The sequence below is a fragment of the Eleutherodactylus coqui genome, unplaced genomic scaffold (assembly GCF_035609145.1).
Source record: "Eleutherodactylus coqui strain aEleCoq1 unplaced genomic scaffold, aEleCoq1.hap1 HAP1_SCAFFOLD_26, whole genome shotgun sequence".
NCBI classification, from domain to species: domain Eukaryota; kingdom Metazoa; phylum Chordata; class Amphibia; order Anura; family Eleutherodactylidae; genus Eleutherodactylus; species Eleutherodactylus coqui.
Window position 1 is genome coordinate 1,918,934 of NW_027101742.1, and position 21,160 is coordinate 1,940,093.

General features: G+C 43.7%; 1 protein-coding gene across 2 annotated transcripts in view; it reads right to left on the reverse strand.

The window, feature by feature from the left end:
- The window catches only part of LOC136590990 (E3 ubiquitin-protein ligase HECW1-like), a 186,977-nt gene that overhangs the window by 105,747 nt on the left and 60,070 nt on the right, over positions 1-21,160 (reverse strand). The window contains exons 4-5 of one of the 2 annotated variants that reach the window (XM_066588455.1): positions 16,531-16,606; positions 3,422-3,591 (exon numbers count right to left, since the gene is read on the reverse strand). In XM_066588455.1, the coding sequence (XP_066444552.1) occupies positions 3,422-3,591; positions 16,531-16,606 (246 nt within the window). Of the gene's footprint in view, positions 1-3,421; positions 3,592-16,530; positions 16,607-21,160 lie in introns of those variants that run through there. The other variant, XM_066588456.1, reaches the window with a different exon arrangement.

The following is a 21,160-nucleotide window of genomic DNA, read 5'->3' on the forward strand; positions in this document are numbered from 1 at the left end:
GTTACATATGTGTGTTTGCAAGGTGCAAGAAAGAAGAGAGAGGAGAGAGAGGAGAAAGTTGAAGAGAGGAAAAGGAAGGTAGAGTCTGCCTGCTCTCAGATTACCATTAGTCTGGGTGTGGAGAAGATGGGGGAGGCAGAGAGATTGCTGGATGCACGACCTCCGCGGATGTAACTGCAAGTATCCTGTGAGTTATTGAGAGCAAGCCAGTGTTGAGAGCTTTTCTTCCAGGAAAGTAAGCAAAACACAGATAATTGGAAAGTGGACTTTGTATGAATGCCCCATGTACCTCCACTGCTGCTTAGCTAAATATTGCCATTGGACTGTATTCTAAGTTGTTCAGTAAAGTGGACATCATCGACCTTTCCTGGTGTGTCCAGAACAGTACTACTTTGTGTGGGCTCTGTTTATTCTCAAGAAGAGTTGCACCAAAGGAAGGAATGGTGGCATCACCTGTGACCAATAAGGACTTTCAGGTAATTATGTCTGGTTACAACCCCTGCTCATTTACTTGTGAACTCCCACTGTGGTGATGTGGACGGGTCCCGTTCTACCTAGAACTGGGGAGAGGACAGTAGAGCTGCTGTGACAAGTGACCATGTCTACCCCACCGTCTCCTCGGCTGTGGGCCTGCTCTGCGGACGCTGCACTATTTTCATCTTTGCATTGTAAAAGACATAACTGGTTGACATAGCCGTATGAGGGCTTGTTTTTTGGGGGGGATGTTTTTTTTTTAATGACACCCCTCTGGTGTACATATAATGTGTTGTAGAACTTTTATTACTTTTTTTGGAGGGGAGATGGAACCCTCCCTCCCCCCAGAAATTCCACCATTGGTTTGGGGTTTTGTTTTTACATCGTACGCCATTCAGTAAAAATAACCTGATAATCTTTTTATCAGCATAATTAGTGCAATACCAAATTTATATACATTTTTTTAACACTTTTTAGAAATCACAGCTGCAGGGGGATCAGTAGACTTATTCGTTAATTTCACAGACTGAAATCCTTTAGAAACTAAAACGTAACTTTTAATTATACTTTCATAAAATAATATGCAAAGGAAGAGGGCCTCATAAAAACAATTTCAGATTTACAGATGATTCATTCCGTTATGCACCTTCTTGTATCTGGTTAGGCGCCCCGCCGGGTCTATTCGAGGATCAGGTACAGAGTCTGCCTTTAGCCCAGTGTCCCAAAAAAAGGGAATTTCATCAATAGCCAAGACTAGTTTTAACGTAGCAATAATGCTAGTTTAATTGTCCAGGGTATAGGGTTGTCCTGCCTCAACCTCAATTTCTTTCTATATTCTGACCCTGTGATCCCTGAGGTTGGTACAACCAACCTTAAGAAGATGTACTAAGAATGCCCTATAGTACTCATCTAAGCTCAAGATCCAGTGCTAATCAATGGTATCTCGGCTAAGGTAGGTGGTAAGAGAACCAAAATAAACAGAGAGTCTGGCAGCAACTCTAGCCCTAAAGGTAGGTTGCCTCGGTCAATAACATAGTGTGACGACGACGAATATCTTGATTATATCTTAGATAAATCTCTGGTTTATCAAGAGAAGGTCCTGTCGCATGGCATGTGGTATGGGCTCATTAATAGTGTATAGTAGCCTATGTGCTCTGATAAATACGCCATTCAGAAAACTAGCGGCGAGAAAAATCCTGAGCTACTGCTGGTCTATGAGTCACTTACTGTCTGAGTAGTTCATACCTCCTACAATCAGACAAAAGGCCCATTTAGACACAACGATAATCACTCGAAAGATGTCGCTCAAGCGACTTTTGAGCGATCATCATTGTGTCATTTACAGCGCAAGATGATCGCTCAAGATGAGCGATCACCTTGTGCTGCCAGTGGAGGATGCAAAAGACAAGCGGAGTGTCCCCCCTTGTCTTCTGCACACAGCTGTTTCCCCGCTCCGAGCGCCGGCTGCTATACAGCCGATCGCTGGGAGCAGAGGATGCAGAAAACAAGCGGGGTGTCCCCGCTTGTCCTCTGCGTACAGCTGTTCCCCGCTGGAAGCGCCCGGCTGTTATAAAGCCGAGCGCTCCCAGCAGAGGATGCAGAAGACAAGCGGTGTGTGACCGCTTATCTTCTGCATCCAGATGTTTTCTGTACAGAGCGCCCGGCTGTTATACAGCCAAGCGCTCCGTGCCGGGTATGGAGAACAGAGCTGGACCTCTCTGTTCTTCATACTCAGCCTGTTATCAGGGACGGGATACAGCTGAAACAATAGTATCAGCTGTATCCCAATCTGAATCCCTGATAAGGCTCATCATCGTCTTTCAGCACGCTGAAAGACAACGATGAGCAAAGGGGTAACGAAAACTGCATGATGTCAGTGCAGTTACACAATGATAATTTTGAGCGATAATTATTGTATCTAAATTGGTCTAAAGGTATAACCTGCCAATTAGCCAAGATGGAAAATACCCATTATCCCCCAGAGTAAACAGGAAGAGCATTAGTTGCTCTCTGAACGCATCAATATGCAAACCCTACTATAGATGAGCTTCTGAATGGTGTATTTATCAGAGGACATAGGCTACTATACACTGTTAATGAGCGCATACCACATGCCATGCGACAGGACCTTCTCTTGATATACCAGAGATTTATCTAAGGTATAATCAAGATATTCGTCGTCGACATTCTTATTGGCCGATAACTCGGTATGCGTTCTGGTAGGTCATATTTGTTCTAGCCCAGCTTAGGATCAATCACACGATATCCGTTACTGTGCCTGTTGTGTGAATGATTTTTAAGAGATATTTAATAAAGCTTAATATTTTAATATGTCTTTTTTGTGAAGGATTTTTTCTTTAAATTAAACGTTATTGAACTTTTTTTACTCTATTTTTTAAGTCTTCTAAGAGGACATTAAGATGCAATCGTTCAATCTTTAGGATAGTACACTTCATTACTTAGGTAGTGCATTCTACTAAGCCTATGACATCAATCCATCAGACTCTGCGAGCGGCAGGGTCTAATAGGCCCCTATCATTTGCTTACATACTGCAGTAGCTATTGATTATGGCATGCAAGAGGTTATACTACCAGGATCAGAGGTTTTTCCACGTCTGGCAGTTAGAGCAGGAGCCGGGCTGTCAGTAGTCTGCTAAGCCACTGTCTTAAAAAGATGTATATGCCGGTTTAAAGCCCATTAGTGAGGTCAGCCAAAAGACGTATTGGCTATCACTGAGGGGTTACACCATTATTTTACTAGTGATTCCATCAAGGACCAAAGCTACTGAGCCAGAAAAGGTCTGGATGACTCATAGAGAACCAGAACACAACATTTTTGTAAATCAGCGGGGCATGGGACCACCACAAATCTTATCTTGTATATCTATATGAAATGTCAGAGATGACCTTTGTGGGTCTTCCCTGCTTATAAAGCCCAGTGACTTACCTCTCTTTTCCAGACGGGATTGACGGTGTTGCATATAATCTTTGATCGCTTCTCCTGGCCATGATGAGGGAGTGCAGGGAAGATGCTGTGTTTTCCAGGCTGAATGGAGATCTTTAGATACGGGTCTGGATTGAAGAACATTCCTTTCTTTAAACCCAGAGCTTGGAAGTCTTAAAATGTAACACAAATGACAATAATACATTATTATTATTAAATCGGTATAGAAATGGAATAGAACTTAGTATTTACAAAATGTATAGGACAAATATCAAAAAATGTCCTCATGCCGTCAGCAATCTGGAGCACGAGGAGATCACATCCCGTTCTTAAATATTAAACTTCAGCTTGTTGATTATCTGACTATAACATCAGCTGTTGGATATTCAACCACATGATGTATCGCATCAAAGACATCATAATAGCTTCTTTACCCACTCAGAGCCGGATTTAGGGGCTCTGCAATCTGTGTGGTCACCTGCATCACTGCTCGGTAACATAGTATAAGGCCAAAAAAAGACAAATGTCCATCCAGTTCAGCCTATTACCCCCAATGTTGATCCAGAGGAAGAGTAAAGAACCCCAATGAGGTTAAAGCCAATTTTCCACTTTTAAAGGAAAAAAATTCCTTCTCGATGCCAATCTAGCAATTGGAATTAATCCCCAGATCACCCACCCTTCTGAAGCAATCAGTGATATAACATTTAATATTGTATCACTCAGGAAAGGCATCCAGACCCCTCTTGTACTCTTCGTGAGTTCACCATCACCACATCCTCAGGCAGCGTTACATAGTCTCACTGCTCTTACAGTAAAGAACCCCCTTCTATGTTGATGTACTACACAAGACTGGTCCCCATAACTACTGTTTAAAGAGGAATAGTCACCTCTTCTGGCATGTTTGTATTAGTTAATACTTGGATTCCCTGTGGAATACTCCGGAGCATCATTTCTCAGAGCTCTGTGTTGTGCCATTTCTCTCTTGGGGTGAAAACACACCGCTATAGGCGCCACTACACTCAGCAGTATGGAGAGCAGATGTGCCTGAATGAGGGAAATTTTCACTCCCTCGCTGGCAGTTCATACTCCGCACCAGAGTGCAGGAGTTTGATAAAAGAGGTGGGTGGCTGCCTGATCTTCCCCGCACCATGTGTTCCCTACGTGCGGAGAAGATATGACAGGTCCTATCTTTTCTCGGCCGTAGTATTCACGTCCAAGAAATCCAGGCAGCGGAAATGAAACCACCGAACTCCTATTAAAATCAGCAGTTGCATTTCGCCCTTTTATACGGCCGTGGGAAGAACTAGACATTCGTGTGTTTTTACCCTTATTCCTACAGAATACCTCTCAACACATTGTTAACTGGAAGCTACTATTTCCCTGTCAAAGAGCTTAAACAGATGGGCTTGTTTTAGTATAATGGGCCATTAGGGCTCCTTCACACAGGTGATCGCTATATCACCGCGAACAAAATCGCATATGAGTTCACGTGATTTTTGAGCGTCGGCAATGCTTTTTCCTGAGAATAATCTCACATTTAATCTCACTCTCACATCGAGCCAAGATCGCATGATTTCCCCACCAGTGTGAAGGCCCCCTCAGTGCAGGAAAATAAATAAAGCATGCTACAAATTGTTTTGCGTTAACAAAATGCGCGTGCAAAATAAGCTTATACGAGCAAACCCATTGAAATCAATGGGTTCTATTCACTGCATATTGCATGTGCAAATTTTTGGTGTGTAATATGCTGCGCAAATACATTCCTGTGAAACTGACGTAAGATAAAAAAGTAAAGGCCCTTTTACACTGAATGATAACACTGGGAAACACAATTTTTGATGACTGAGATGTTAGAACTTTTTGGGGGGGATTTCGGGGTCATAGATTCTGAAAATGATGTTAGTTTTTCTCCATCAGGTTTTCTTATCAAGATATGACATATGTCCATATAAATGTATACATATTATATTATACATTTAATGACTGTCAATCAAAAGCTGGAGGTACAAAGATAAATGGGAAGTATGAGACATCTATAGCACAGATAACACTGCCAACCTGATGATCTCTTAACACTAATTCAGAGAACATAAAACCTTCCCATCCATGTTTGTATTTCTGTTGTAGTATTCTTTTATGCCTCTTCGAATCCATTTTATTATACCCGAGGAAGGACCATGTGAGGTCCGAAAGCTCGCTAAAACATCATGTATTTTTGTTAGCCAGTAAAAGGTATCATATCTGCAAGATTACTTGGTTTCTCTTAGGGTGGCTTCACACAAGCGTGTTTTTGTGGGTACAAGGTTCGTACATAAGCGCGCACCCGTGTACGTGCAAAAACACGAATGCAGGTCTGTGCATTGCCTTCAATGGAGCCGTGGCTGCTGTTTTTCAGGGAAGGGCTTTACATATAAGCCCTTCCACGAAAAACCTGATTTTTAGTGTGAATTCATGAATGGGTGAGTGAGTGCTGCCTCTGATTGGCTGAGTGCTGGGACTAATCAGAGGCTGCTCTCAGCAGCCGCAGCTCCATTGAAGACAATGCGTGCATTCCCTATTGTGCACACATGTCCTATCTTTACAGGCACGCACCTGTAAAACACGGACATGTGAACACACCATAGGGAATGCATTGCTTGTGATAGACGTGTGTTTTTGTGCACGTATGCACGCACAAAAACACGCTCGTCTAAAGCCACCCTTACTGAGAACAATCACACTTTGCTTTACTGGCTAACACCGGACCAAACCTTTTTTTTTTTCGTTTTAAGATAAATCCCAAGATCCTTAGAACATAAATAAAACAAGTTTCTTCATTGAGATGTCAATGAAATGACATTTCTGTGATTTCTTGCAATGAGAAATGAGATGTTCCTGGACACTCGCGCTGGATGTTTTACCAGTAGTCCGCCATCATATATGTATCCCATCAGCCGCAGTCCTGTTCTTCCACGGTCCTTATTTCTTGGTGAGATCATCATTATCCCTGTTCATCACTTACATCACCAAGACAATCTGGAAATCCATCCAGAATGACTGCAGGTCCTGCGATCTGATGCTCATGTTCTACCCAAGTGTTCAGGAACAGAAGTGAGCATACTCTCCACAAGTTTACCAGAGTTACCAGCCTTATAGTTCCCCAGAAATTGCTTCACTACCCTTCAACACAAAGACCACTCCTCAAAGTCCACTGAATCTTGGAAACGCCGGTCTTTCATGAGTTCCTGGATTTGTGGTCCATTGACTTACCCTGCTTTTAGCTTCTCCATGCTCATCACAGGATGCTTTCTACATTTGTAAGTGAAGCACCTTCTACTTCTCTTCAATGTCTTTACACATTGTTTCATCAAACCAAGTGTGATGTGCAGCGGGGGCAATTTGCATCATATGTACTAATAGTAAGCAAACGCTGGTTGGAAAATAAAGTAAATGTACCAAAAATAGATCATAACATCAGGAATATCACAAAAACTACTAGAGCTCATATAATGAAATGTATGGTATTTTCAGAATCAGCGGCACAAAAATACCCAGAATAAGGTCTAAAATTCCAGGCATCAAGAAAACATATTTTTTTGTTCCCCAATGTTATTCTCCAAAAAATTGTTTAACCCCTTAACGACAAATGACGTACCGGTACGTCATGGAGCGTCGGGGTATGTATGAAGAGAGGTTGCGTGGCAACCTCTCTTCATACAGTGCGGGCATCAGCTGTTTATAACAGCTGACACCCGCGGGCAATAGCCGCGAGCGGCCACGCGGCTGATCGCGGCTATTAACCATTTAAATGCCGCTGTCAATTCTGACAGCGGCATTTAAATCCCCCGAACAATGTTCAGGGGTCCCGCGCGGCCCCCCCGCGGTGAGATCGGGGGAGCCATGCACGTATCATGGCAGCCGGGGGCCTAATGAAAGGCCCCAGGGCTGCCTTAGCAGACTGCCTATCAAGTCGTCCCCGTGGGGTGGCTTCATAGGCTGCCTGTCAAAAAGCAGTATGACGTAATGCTATAGCATTACGTCATACTGCAGGAGCGATCAAAGCATCGCATCTTAAAGTCCCCCAGGGGGACTTCAAAGTAAAGTAAAAAAAAGAATCAATAAAGTTTTTTTTTAATTGAAAAAAAAAAAAAGTTGTAAAAGTTTAAATCACCCCCCTTTTGCCATATCTATTATTAAAAAATTTAAATAATAAATTAAAAATATGTATTTGATATCGCCGCGTCCGCCGCGTCCGTAAAAGTCCGATCTATCAAAGTAGCACATAATTTTTCCCGCACGGTGAACGTCGTCCGAAAAAAAAAATGAAGAACGCCAGAAATGCACTTTTTTAGTTACCCTGTCTCCCAGAAAAAACGCAATAAAAAGCGATCAAAAACTCATATGTATTCCAAAATGGTACTATCAGAAACTACAGGACATCCTGCAAAAAATGAGACCTTGCTCAACTACGTCGACGGAAAAATAAAAAAGTTATCGCGCGCACAAAATGACGACAGAAAATAATTGAAAAAAATTTTATGTCTTTTAAAAAAAAAAAAGAGGAGTATAGTAAAAAAAAACCTAAACAAGTTTGGCATCGTAGTAATCGTACCGACCCATAGAATAAAGTTATCATGTCGTTTTTGTTGCCATTTGTGCGCCGTAGAAGCAAGACGCACTAAAAGATGGCAAAATGTCGTTTTTTTTTCATTTTCCTCCACTTAGAATTTTTAAAAAGTTTTTCAGTACATTATATGGTACTTTAAATAGCACCATTGAAAAATACAACTCATCCCGCAAAAAAACAAGCCCTCATACAGCGACGTGGATGGATAAATAAAGGAGTTATGATTTTTTTAAAGGGGGGAGGAAAAAACGAAAATGGAAAAAGAAAAATGGCCGCGTTATTAAGGGGTTAAACAAGCGAAAATGAACAACGAATGATAAATGTTTTACTTTTCGTTCGTTTCATGCAGCCATAAAGATCATCGTTGGCTCGTTTGCTCATCATTCGGTTTAAATACGGATCGTTCAGGCGTTCTCATCCATTTGTACAGCGAATGTGAACGACTTAACGATTTCTCGTTTGAAGGAGACAATGATGTGTCTGCGGTATAAACAGTCTGCCCGAGTGACATTGTTTGCTTGTTGTAACAATAAATCGTTTGGTGTAAACGGACCCTAAGGCCTCGGTCAGACGGGCGGTTTTTTCGTGCGATTTGCGCATGCGATCTGCGCATATATAGAACCATTGCTTCGCAATGGGATCGGTCACATGGCCGCTTTTTATGTGGATGTCCGATAAATTATAGGACACGAGGAATTGCAGATCGCGCCTATCTGAGTTCTGCGATTCCTTGTGTACTATATATGCGCTCAATGGGGCCGGCGGCGCCGACCCCATTGAGAACATATACTACAAAGATCATTCTCCTCTGCCACAGCTGTAACAGGTGCTGAATGTATCTTTCCTACTGTGTCATGTGGAACAAGTGAGGTTATAAATGTGAGTGTCTGAGAGCGGGAGTGGTGGTTGATGATCATCCATATACCCATACTGTTGGAGGATCCACAGTGATCCAGGGAAGCACCTTTAGCTTCCTTGCATTGAAAATAGAGAAGAAGGAGAGGCTCCCCATGTTGGAGCTGAAGATCTTCCCTCTTCCCCGATCCGCTGGAGAAACCGCAGGGGCACAGGAAACATCTCTGGTTTCCTTGTGTCTAATATGGAGGAGAAGGAGAGACAGCCCTACCGCACGCGAAACGCATGGGAGAACGAGTGAGTTACTAAATTCCCCAGAGTGAGAGCAGCCCCCAATTAATTCTGTATAGAGCAACGCACCATACCAGGTACCCATTCACATTACAGGCATCTTTTTCCTGTGTGGCCGTTCGTCAATAGGATCACCGCACAGAGGTACATAATTGCGACACCCACGTGGAGGTTGTGTGGGGTGCATCTAGGCTAAGCCATCTCCTTAAGTAATTTTCTGTCTGCCAGAGTGTATGTCGAGTAAACCCTGCCTTTTACCTCTTCCGGAGAATATACAATTTTTGGGACCAGTGACATATGGATAACGTGGACTATAGGGCCGTATTGTTCCTGTGTTTTTCCTCCTAACCTCTGAGCTTCTACCTGTAATTTTCTGCAAGTGAATGATACCTGTAACTACCTGTTATACAAAGTTTATTCAAGTAAAGCTTTACCGGGCCTTAACTGTTCCTAAGGACCTGAGGTACGACATACAAGTCTCTGTGTTTAATTTCTCCGCCACATACATTAACGGTGTGTGTGAATGGTGGCGTCACGATGAGATATCTACGACTACCCTCCTCATCCTGAGGATTACTTACCCTATTTACTCTTGAAAAAAGAAGGTTAAGAGGCGACCAAATAACCATGTATAAGTACATGAGGGGACAATACAAGGATCTCTCCCGCGATCTGTTTACACCAAGGACCACGACGGTAACAAGAGGACACCCGCTACGATTGGAGGAAAGTAGGTTTCATCACCAACATAGAAGGGGATTCTTTACTGTAAGAGCAGTTAGACTGTGGAACTCTCTGCCTGAGGAAGTGGTGATGGCAAAATCCATAGAGGAGTTTAAAAGGGGACTTGATGTCTTTCTGGAGAAGAAGGATATTACAGGATATAAATATTAGGTTAAGTGTCAATCCTGGTATATAGGCAGGTAGGAACTATTAGGGGTTGATCCAGGGAACAGTCTGATTGCCATTAGGGAGTCGGGAAGGAATTTTTTCCCCAAAAGGGCTAATTGGCTTCTGGCCTTGGGGTTTTTTGCCTTCCTCTGGATCAACACAGGAGGATAGACAGGCTGGACTAGATGGACATTGTCTTCATTCAGCCTTACATACTATGTTACTATGTTACTATCCTCTGCTGTGGTAACTCACTCCGGGATCAGGAGTCGGTGAGTGGCACCGTGACGGGTCCACGCACTAAACCCTCCCAGCTCCAGCCGTATGTGTGGGTAGAGAGTCATTCCTTGCAATATCTCACTCATGGGTGTGGCAGAAGTTGCAGCGGCCTCCTTATATATATTTTAAAAGGACGGGCGTTGCATTGAGGGCTCCACAAAATTATTTGTTGTGTGTCGTCTGCATATGTCAATCACCCACGCGTCCATATTTGCTCAGTTGTGGGATCTGTGTGTGTCTGAGTTGCCCAGGTTTTAGTAGTAATCATTCAAGTTTAATTTTAGACGTTTATCCTGTGAGGGCTTCTAGAATCATTATAGACTGCTCTGCCTCTGTGAAATATAGTTAGATTTTAGGGAGCTACATAAATACCCAAATACAGTTATATTATCAGGACTGTTTGCCTATGTGGAAGAGATCTGGGCATCTCCAGACGAGTGCATGCACAAATATGCTTGCCTCAGCACAACGTATTTGCGCAGTGAATAAGGTTGATTTTCCCGCGTATTGGCGCATTTTGCTGTACTTTTTTGCACATGAATGGACTATTCATATGCGCGCTCGACACCTCCCTTTCCCTGATTTAAAAGGCTATTTAGCCTAATGAGGTCCAGAAGTGTTCTTTTGTCCATGGCTATGCGCAGTGTTTCACACATCCCCATTACGTATTGCAAGATGATGGGGCCATTTGCTCCGCAAATACGCAGAAAGATAGAGCAAGTACTATTTTTTGCGCACGCATGAGATGTACACTAAAAAAGTGATTAATGAGAATAAACCCATCGACAACAAGGGCTTCTATTCTCAGCATATTGTGTGCGCTAATGTCGCACTTGCAGTGCGCGGCGCTAATACTTTCTGTGCGAAGCCGCCCTAAGCTATGGCATATACAGTCTACTTTAGGTTCTATACATAAACTTGCCTGTTGAGTCCTGGATCTATAGAAGGGATCTTTAGCCAGACCACTGATATATGTACATGAATGTACTGCCAGTATTACCTTTGGCATTTTTGCGTGTGTAGCATTTACATCTGCAATACACAGTGAAGAGGCATACACATTTTGCGCATGGAAAAAAAACACAACACCCTCCACTTTTGTGCGCATTTACGCAACAAGGGTCCCCATAGAAGTCTATAGGGAGGGTGCGCAAGAGCACACACAATGTGCAATAATCTAAGCAATTTTGCAGGAAAAAGAACAAATCTGGAACTCATTAGGCTAAATAGCCATGTTAAACAGGGCGTGGTTGTGTCCCATGTGCAAAAAATCATATGCACAGTTAAATACACCAATATGCGTGCAAAAAAAGACTCGTCCATGGCACAAAAACGTTAGATGGTTCATGCACAATTGTGCATATGCTTATGTTAAGGAGACTTAGGGTGGCGTCACACAAACAAAAATGCACACAAACATGCCCGTGTAAGTCCGCCCTTAGGGCGACTTCAGATGAGCGTGCATGCGCGTGCACAATGTGCAGAGAATACAACCCTATGCTTTCAATGGGTTCATTCTAAATCTCGCTTTTGCATGTGCATTTTGGTCCAGCAAGAAAAAGGGTTTAACATGCTAAATTTGGTGCATATTTGCGCACCAAAGGAGCAATAGACGTTTATGGAAGGTGAGCAAATGCATACCCGATCCCTACGATGGACTGCACAATTTCTTGGGGGAATCAAAAACACCGGTGAGTAGTCAGGCTGCACAGCCTTTTAAATCACGTATGTTCCACACTGATATGAACGGTCTCTGTAAGTGCGGAAAGTACAGTAAACAGCGCCGATACACAGTTTCTGGCGTAAAGGGCTTTATGCATGTCTTTTGTAGTATCCAATACCAAATTACATCCCTTAGGCTGGGTCCATACAGGGCTGATTTCCAGCAAAATGTCAAAAAGCGGGCATTCCACTGCGGATCAGTTGCAGAATGCCTGCCTCCAAACCCAAATGGTGTGGGTCCATTGCAAATTTTGCAGTAGAGACGGCAACAAAATTAACATGTTATGGATTTGAATTCAACGCTGCAGTCAATTTCCGCACAGGTTTTCTAAATCTTGTCCCCTCTGCTGCTACTGTAAATTCTGCGACAATTCTGCTCCGAGTGAACCACTCCTTACAGAACAGAAAGCAAAAGTGTTGGCACGCAGGGCTTTTGGAAATTTCCTATTGCAGTCAACAGGTGTTGGCGAGAGTAGCTCAAGTGGGTATGCCAACTCTGGCCTGGTCAAGGTGGTAGCTACTCTGCCTACAATGGTAGCTCATGTGGCAGGTCGGATATCAAAGGAGTTCTTGGCTAAGGCAATCAGTAAATATGGCAAATTCTTTGTGACACCAATGCCGGTTTTGTGATGAAATAAGAGAACACTCCATCGAGGTAATAGTCAAACTGAAGGCACACAGTTTACTTAGACTTGAGGACTGCTTACAATGTTCACACTTTTCTTATAGCAAACAAAAAAGTCTTCAGCAATTTCTTAAACACATCCAATTACATTCAGTTAGTTGTCTCTCTCCTGAAGAATGGGTTGAGACTGACTGGTTACGTTAAGTGGTTACTGAACTAGGAGGTTATTTGTGGAGGAATGAGGGGACTAGTGTGGGCTCTCTTGTGGACTCACTGACTGTGCAGGGACAAGTTAAACTCACGGTTGCGGTGTCTGGGTTCCTTCCAGCTTACAGGAGGATCTGCCTTGGAATCGGTGCCTCCTGGCAGGGTTGTAATAGACTCCTCTCCCACTCATTCATCTTCCCCCACTTCAGACCACTCTCTTCCTTTTCTTTCTCTTCCTTATCTCTCCATTCTCTGACTCCTTCCACTACTTTCACCAACTCTTCTCTCACTCTCTCCTCTTCCCTTCTTTCTTTAACTCCGCCCTCTCTCTCACTTTTATACTCTCTGTGTCACCCAATCCTAGGCAAGGGCCCAACCAACTGTCCCACCCCCACGCTACCTAAAGATGATTGACAGTAGTGACAGAAGCTGATATTCCACCTTGTCATGCAGAGCTAGCAAATGTAAACATTAAGCATTAGAAATTACTCCCTAGTAAACCAGACATTATAGTTGTTTCATAATTAAACATACATTTCCCATCATTTTCCCCAGTTTCTCCTTAGTATACACAATTAAGCTGACCAGTGTTAAACGTGCTGTGGGACCCCAAACTCAGGGGTACTACACTATCTAATCTGTAGTATCAAGTAGCTCCCCTGTTTTTAATACTTAATTACAGTATAATATAATATACAATATAACCTTTAAAAGGGTTTGAAGACATTTTGTCAAGTTAGGTCATTAGTGAAATGCTCCCTGTATATGCAGCATGCATAGTGTATGCAGTGTGTCCATAGAGCACATGTATGCATGTAATAATGTCCCATTGTAGCTTACAGATGTGGGCATGGTGGCTGAGTACAGTGTTTCCGAGGATGCAGATTACAGTCGGACTGGAGCTACAGCACTTTCACTCTGTTGCAGCAGAGTAGTGCATGTGTCAGAACCTTGCTAAAGCAGTGATTGGACGAGTGCACTATCAGCAACAGAGAGTCACAAAGGTAATTGGCCAGGATCCCTAGCTCCTAGGTGCAAGCAGAGAGGTACTCTGGCCCTACAGCACTGCGATCAAGAGGAGCTACAGAAAGCTCAGATAGACAAGTCCACAAGAAACTTTTTATGCAAGTTTCAAGCTTTGATGCTGTGACACAAAGTCCTGGAATCACTCATAGACATTAGATCACTAGAACAGAGGAGTTACAGAGACTGAAAAGGGCAGCTGGTGTATATGGATGCTGAAAGCAAGTGGAGCTAAAGCATACAAGTCCCACAAAGCTGTGCTATAGTCAATCAAAGAAGCTGCCTAGTAGCAGCAAGAGATCCTGACTCTACGGAGTGTCCCACCCCAGCGCCTAGAGAGAAAAGTCATACTCCACAGAATCCAGAATACATTTCTGATCAAAGTTGATGATGGTTGTGGGCTCGGTAACGTCCTGCAGTGATGAGTGCTGGAAAACGAAACAGTTACTGAGTGCGGGAGACAAAGCTGTAGCTGAGAAACCGTTGGTGAGCTGGGTGGATGAAGTGGACACCAGATTCCAGGAGGATGCTGCATCACCGGATCTAGGTAGGCCCCTGACTCTCCATGCACTACAACACCCGTTGACTGACCCCGATCCTGGGGTGGAGGAGTTTGCTGTAGTTCCCCCTTCTATATTAACAAAGGGACGGGATTTCCTTTGATATGTCAGTATGAAATATATGGAAAAAAGGTGGAGCAACCCTGGTGAAAAAGGAAATGGTGTAACAAATGGGGGTATGACCCTGATACACTGTTGTGAGATGGGGAAGTTTAGATACCAAAGGTGCTGCCCACCCTAGCTGACATTATACCTTGTAGGTAAACTTGTAGAATGATAAGTGGAGGAAAGAGGGAAAAACCAAGAAGAGGGTGATATATATAACATCTTGCATGAACCTCATGTAGCACAGAGTGCTAAGGCAGCCTTCTTGCTCACGACCTGAAGGTTCAATCCCCACATGGTTCAGGAAACATGGTATATGGGATGGTATATAATACAAATCCATGGGACAATAGAAGGATAGCAGTCCCCAAACCCAGCTTTGTAGCAATAATTAAGGCTTCATTTAACTTAATTGAAAGAGACTATCTCACCATCTTTTTGCCCCCAGCATAGGATAGTCCTGTTACACACAGCAGATACATCACTGCAATCAGTGTATCTGTGCAGTAGTTTTGGAGAAACTTTAATCAGTAGCAGCTACTAAAAGTAGTCCTGCATATTTATGAACTGCAAGTTGGCTAGACCCACCTCGCCCTACAGCCACTGATTAACTGCTGTCTGACTATTACTGTGTATACAGAGAGAGCTGCCAATCATTGGCTGGAGGGCGGGGTGGGTGTGGCTAGCTTGCAGCTCATAAATATGCAGGACTAGTTCTGTGTCTGCCTGCTAAGAATAAAGTGCAAGTTTCTCCTAAACTACTGCACAGGTCCGCACAGCAGACATATCACTGCAATCAGTGTGATGGGCGCTAACTTATAGTGCTCTCAGTGGGGGGGGGGGAGCAAAAAGATGGTAGCAGAGTCTCTTTAAGCATTCCTCTTTGTCTTGAAATTAAAAAGCGTTTATATCTTGTAGTAATTATTTCTACTTTGAACAGATAGTCTTTCTGATATAAGGTTGATAAAGTCTACGGTTATGATGGGTTCCACTGAGGTGTCAAACTCATTTTCATCAAGGGTCACATCAGCCTTATGGTTACCTTCAAAGGGTTGATTGTAATTGTACGACTGTATAGTGATAGTGACCCCTGTAATGGCCCTAGTATAAACAGAACCACCTTAGTAGCCCCAGTATAAATAGATCCCCCAAAGTGGCCCCAGTAGTAATTGTGCCTCCCATAGTGGCCCCAGTAATAAAAATGACCCCACAGTGGCCCAAGTAGTAAGTGTCCTCTATATTGGTGGCCCCAGTAGTAGTAGTACCCCCCATGGTGGGTCCAAAAGTACTAGTATCCCCATAGTAGTTCCAGTAGTAATAGCAATCCCCCTATTGACCTCTGGCTTGGCAACGTCCCTACAGGCATTCCACTCACCTAGCCTGCAACTCCCATGCTGCGGCAACCTCTGCTGAGTCTGTGGCTGCTGACCTCTCCCCTCAGCATCTGACCTGCGTACAGGACAGCGCACACAGATACTGGGGATGGGGTGAGGGAGAGATCAGCAATCGCAGACTCTGCACTGCCACCACTACCGGAGCTGCAGGCTGGGTGAGTGTAATGCCTGGTAGGTTGCTGCACGGCCGACGGGCCACATAAAATGAGACCGGAAGTCTTGTATTGGACATGTATGATCTAATGTGTATAAAAGTTTCTAGATACACTTGATTTTAATGACCCTTCTCAAGCCCCCTGGAATGAGAGGCATCACACGTCATGTCTGATCATCACCTTTCCTACCTCCATAGAAAAGATTTAATTGTCAGCCAAAGCAACTTTCCAATGTGTGTATATGCCCCAACAGTGATCAATTCAGATTTTCCCCATATGCACAAACATGTAAGTAAACACATACTGCAGGCAACAATAGATCTGATATACACTTCAATATACTTTCACAGTCATATGACTCAATCAACAGACAATTTGCCCAGTAAGCAGAACATTTACCGCATAAAGTAAAGCTGATGAGCCTGCGGCTGCCTTGCCCCTGGGTTGCTTCTTCACTGTTAATGCTTTTAAAGACCTGTAAAAAAAAAAAAAAAAAGAGAGACCGGTATCAATAACGTATTAGTTTCCATTAGTGCTATCCCTCTAGACTCAATCAATACGGATCAATAGCATTGTACCAAACCCCGCCATTAGTAGATGCACGGCTTGTAGATTCGAATGCTTCTACGTGCCACAAATACGCTTTAGAACTGTAATTTCTTTAGTATTCTTTTACTTTAGACTGACGAAACATCGATTTATTCGCAAAAGCAAAGAGTTCGGTTTAAGATCTAGCTACACTTAATGAAATTGACGTAACACAAGATCCTGTTATTAGGAATGTGCTCAGCAAGTGACATGTTCCTCTTCCTTTGTCATCACCACCAGGTCTGTAAATCGTACTTGGTTAATTAGCAGATCTGGGCTTTCTTGCACTAACTACGTGCGAGAAAGTCACGACCAGAGATGAGTGAGCATACTCGCTAAGGCAAACTCCTCGAGCAAGTAGTGCCTTACTCAAGTACCTGCCCGCTCGTCTCTAAAGATTCGGCTGCCGGCGCGGGTGAGAGGTGAGTTGCGGCGGTGAGCAGGGGGGAGAGAGATCTCCCCTCCGTTCCTCCTCGCCACTCCCGGCCCCCCGCCGGCAGCCGAATCTTTAGAGACGAGCGGGCAGGTACTTGAATAAGGCACTACTCGCTCGAGTAGTTTGCTTTAGCGAGTATGCTCGCTCATCTCTAGTCACGACAAGTCCTACCTTTCTCGCCCGTACGATTAAGACGCAAGAATCCTGATTTTTAGGCTGCATAACGAGACTAAAATACACCTGTCTGTTTAAGCCCTAACAATCAGTTTGCTCTGGCAATGACCATGTTCACTTTTTTCTTCAAGATGACGAAATCTGCAGATGCTAACCCTACTTGGAGCTGACTTTGTGGACAATTACTTGTCACCAGGGTTTATTTCTTATGGGAAGATGCAATTAGTTGTTAATTCGTGTACTGTACATGCAATGACAAGGTTTATGATGCAGCTTAAAGTAGAAGTGCATATGTTCTGTATAAACTAGGGGCATACAACCTGCAGCCTAGGGCCATTTGTGGGGCACAATGCCATTCTGTGCAGCCCCCTCTAGCCGAACACAAAAATGCTTATATGCATGTGGCTGGTCACATGTAGCATCCCTTTCTCTAGGACTGACGCCCAGCAAACAGCTCACCAACCCAGCTGGTAATTAAGTCCAAATGCCAGTGATGGTATTAATTTTTTACTGGCCATATTAATGACAGGTAAAAAATAATTCTCAGCTGTGAGCAACTCCAGCCGGGCAGCAACGCCACACCATCAAGTATTTCACTCACTCTGTAGCTCCTGTCCGGCTGCTGCAATCAGAAACTTCAACCCCTGACTTTTGCCCCTGGCATCTGCGTGGTGTACAGGACGTGCGGGAACGCAGATGCTGGAGAGAGATGTATGAGGTCAGAGTCTCTGATTACGTCAGCGGCAGCAGTACCAGAGCTATAGAATGAGTGAAGTACTTTATGGTGTGGGGTTGCAGGCTGGCCAGGTTGGGAGCGCACAAAGAGGAGGCACGATGAGGGCACTATTACAACTGGTGCCACTGAGGCGGCCACAATTACTAGTTGGGGCTATTAGAATAATGGAGATAAAAAATATGCGTTGTGATAAGCCACACCATTAACCACACCCCAAACGACGCTCCTTTTACCTAGGCCTGAATTTTTGTAACAAAGGAGGCAACCGTACACACAGCTCAGGAGAATAGTTGAACAAATACTATTGGTGCACTGTATAGCCTTCTTTGGGTCTCCATCATATCAGGAAAATGGGTTTCCTTTAACGCTGTTTGGCATTCAAGAAAGGAGCATATGAGTTAGAAGTGGCTATCTATGCATGCCACTCTCTCCATTGTAGTTTATCAGAGTTGTGATATGCTAGGCTGTTACCACAATAGCCATAATCTACTGTGGAAAAGGCCAAATTGCTAGGTACCTGAATCCCCAGAGGCCCCTCTTAAGGGAGCGGTAGTGTTAGGGTTACTGCTGGAATCTATTGTACTACATAGGTTTTCAGCAGCATACCCCCTCAGGTGTGGAATGATTGAACTGGCTGGGAGTGGATTTCCCCAGTCAGCCAATCCCCCAGGTCTGCTGCTCATATATATATATATACACCAGCTGCTTTGCTAGAGGCTGCTGGTCTTTCTCCTGTCTGTCTGTGAGCAGTGTCATGTTCCTGCATGTCTGTGCAGGTTCTGTTCTGTGTGAACTGTGTCATGCTTCTGCACGTCTGTGCAACCTTCTGTATCTTCTGTGCTTGTCCTGCACTTTCAGTGTAAACAGTGTTTGTTCTAGAAAGTGTTTGTGCAGTGTTCAGGAAATCCCAGGTTTCATCTTCCAACAGTTCAAGCCTCCCACACTCCCCCCCATTTTTAAAATGAAGTCAGAAGCAAGTGGTGACTACCAAACAGATGGATTGGCCATGCAGGTGGGGATGATAGTAAACTTCTTCCTTGGCCTCTACACCCAGACCTCATGATTAGAAACTACATGCCCCCTTTACCACCCACAATGATCTGCGGCATCCCCGAAGTCATTGCACCCGTCAGTCATAATACGTTACAATGTGTACGGCAGGAACTTGACTACAGGCTCCATATGTGTCCAGTGACAAAGAGAGCCACATTTATCACCTCTGATAGGGAAACATTTTTAATGTTGTGCAACAAAACTGTTTAATTTCTTGTTTCCATGGATAACACATCTCTGTATTTGAGTGTCACTAATTTGGAGTTATGAGAGTTTCATATTGGGGAGATCATTTGTAATAACCCATACAATGAATATACTTTATTTGCTAAACTCGTTATATAGTGTTCTTTTAATATGCTTAACTGATAACACAAGACTATGTATTATACTTCATGCTGGATAGTAATAGCAGTAACTGGGTGATATAATGTAGTTAAGCGAGAATTGTTACCAACGGTAAGTATCTCTTCTGCATAGTAACCACAGTATTGTGCGCCACATTTCAGGTTATTGTCTTGCACCTGGTGTGTTGGGTTAGTCTGTGCCTATAAAGCATTATGCAGCAATGAGTTGAGATTGTTTCAATTTTAAACCCTCAGCGCTGAAATGATTGTCTTATATCGGGATTCGAGTCGACTGCCAAGTTTGCATTTCATACATTAACATGCCTTGAAGGGCTTGTGCAGAGCAAGCAAGGATAGTGTATGCATGACACAAACAGAGGTCGTGCAGAACGCTACATATGATTCAGTGGCCAAAGATGCTATTTTTGGCTTTCTGTAGTTAATCTCAATTCTGAATAGAATATTGGTAACAGTATTTCATACAGGCTGCAATGCATGCTGGGCAATAACATTTCTCCCGTTGAAAAAATTCAGTCTACTATACAGAAGAACAATACGGTACACCAGGGGTGTCAAACTCATTTTCACCGAGACCCACATTAGCTTTAGGGCAAAAACACATGGCCATATGTGCAACTACGCTTGAAGAAGCCCTTATGGTTGCCTTTCAAGGGGCCGTTTATAAGGGCCCATTCAAACCGGCATATTTGCACTCATGTATTCATGTATTTTTTACGTGTGTTACACAGACAGGTAATCCTCATTGATTTGCACTGTCTTCTCCTTTGGGTCCTCAGCTGTCTCTGACACCTTACAACCCAACCTGCTCCTGCTAGATTGCATGAGCTTTAATCCAGAACTGTATACCATCAGCTGGGATTAAAGCCCAGGACCAACTGCCATATATTTACGGCATCTGGTCCCTAATAAGTTAAAAGGGTGAAATCTGCTGTGGATCTGCATAAAAAAGAGTGTCAAAATCTGTACTGATAGCATGGATTTTGATGCCCTTTTTGTGGCAATCTTGCACTCGGAATACACTTTACCAATCTCCCATAGGTGGCCATGTTACCGCTGACAAGAACTGTGTAAAATACGTGCGCGTGCCGCTTGCGTGTCTCCCACAGGTGGAATGCAGCGAATTACAGCTGTCTGAGCTGGGCTTGCTGCTCTGACCATGCAGTTAAACCCCGGAAGATTTCCGTGGACAGCTCTAGTGCTGAAATGCTGCCCAGGACACACAGTTATTGTGCCACTGCACACGTTTGCCACTTCGAATTACGTCAGGAAAATCTCTGGGGCTTGCTGCGCTGACATGGTAATGATAAACCTGCCACTGAAGGGGTTAAAGGGAATCTGTAACCATGTTTTTGCAGCCCTCACTGACAGCACCACCATAAGGTAGTGCTAGTCACACTGATATGTCTGATGTGTGTATCTGTGCAGGAGTTTTAGAGAAACTTGCATTTTATAAGTAGCAGAAAAACACAAAAGTAGTCCTGCATATTTATTAGTTGAAGCCACACCCACTCTGGCCTCTAGTCAATGATTGGCAGCTCTCTCTCTATGTACAGTAGTAGGCAGACAGCTGTCAATCAATTGCTGGAGGGCTGGGTGGGTGTAGGTAGCCTGCAGTTCATGAATATCCAGGACTACTTTAAGTAGTCCTCTATGTATTTGCTGCTACTGATAAAA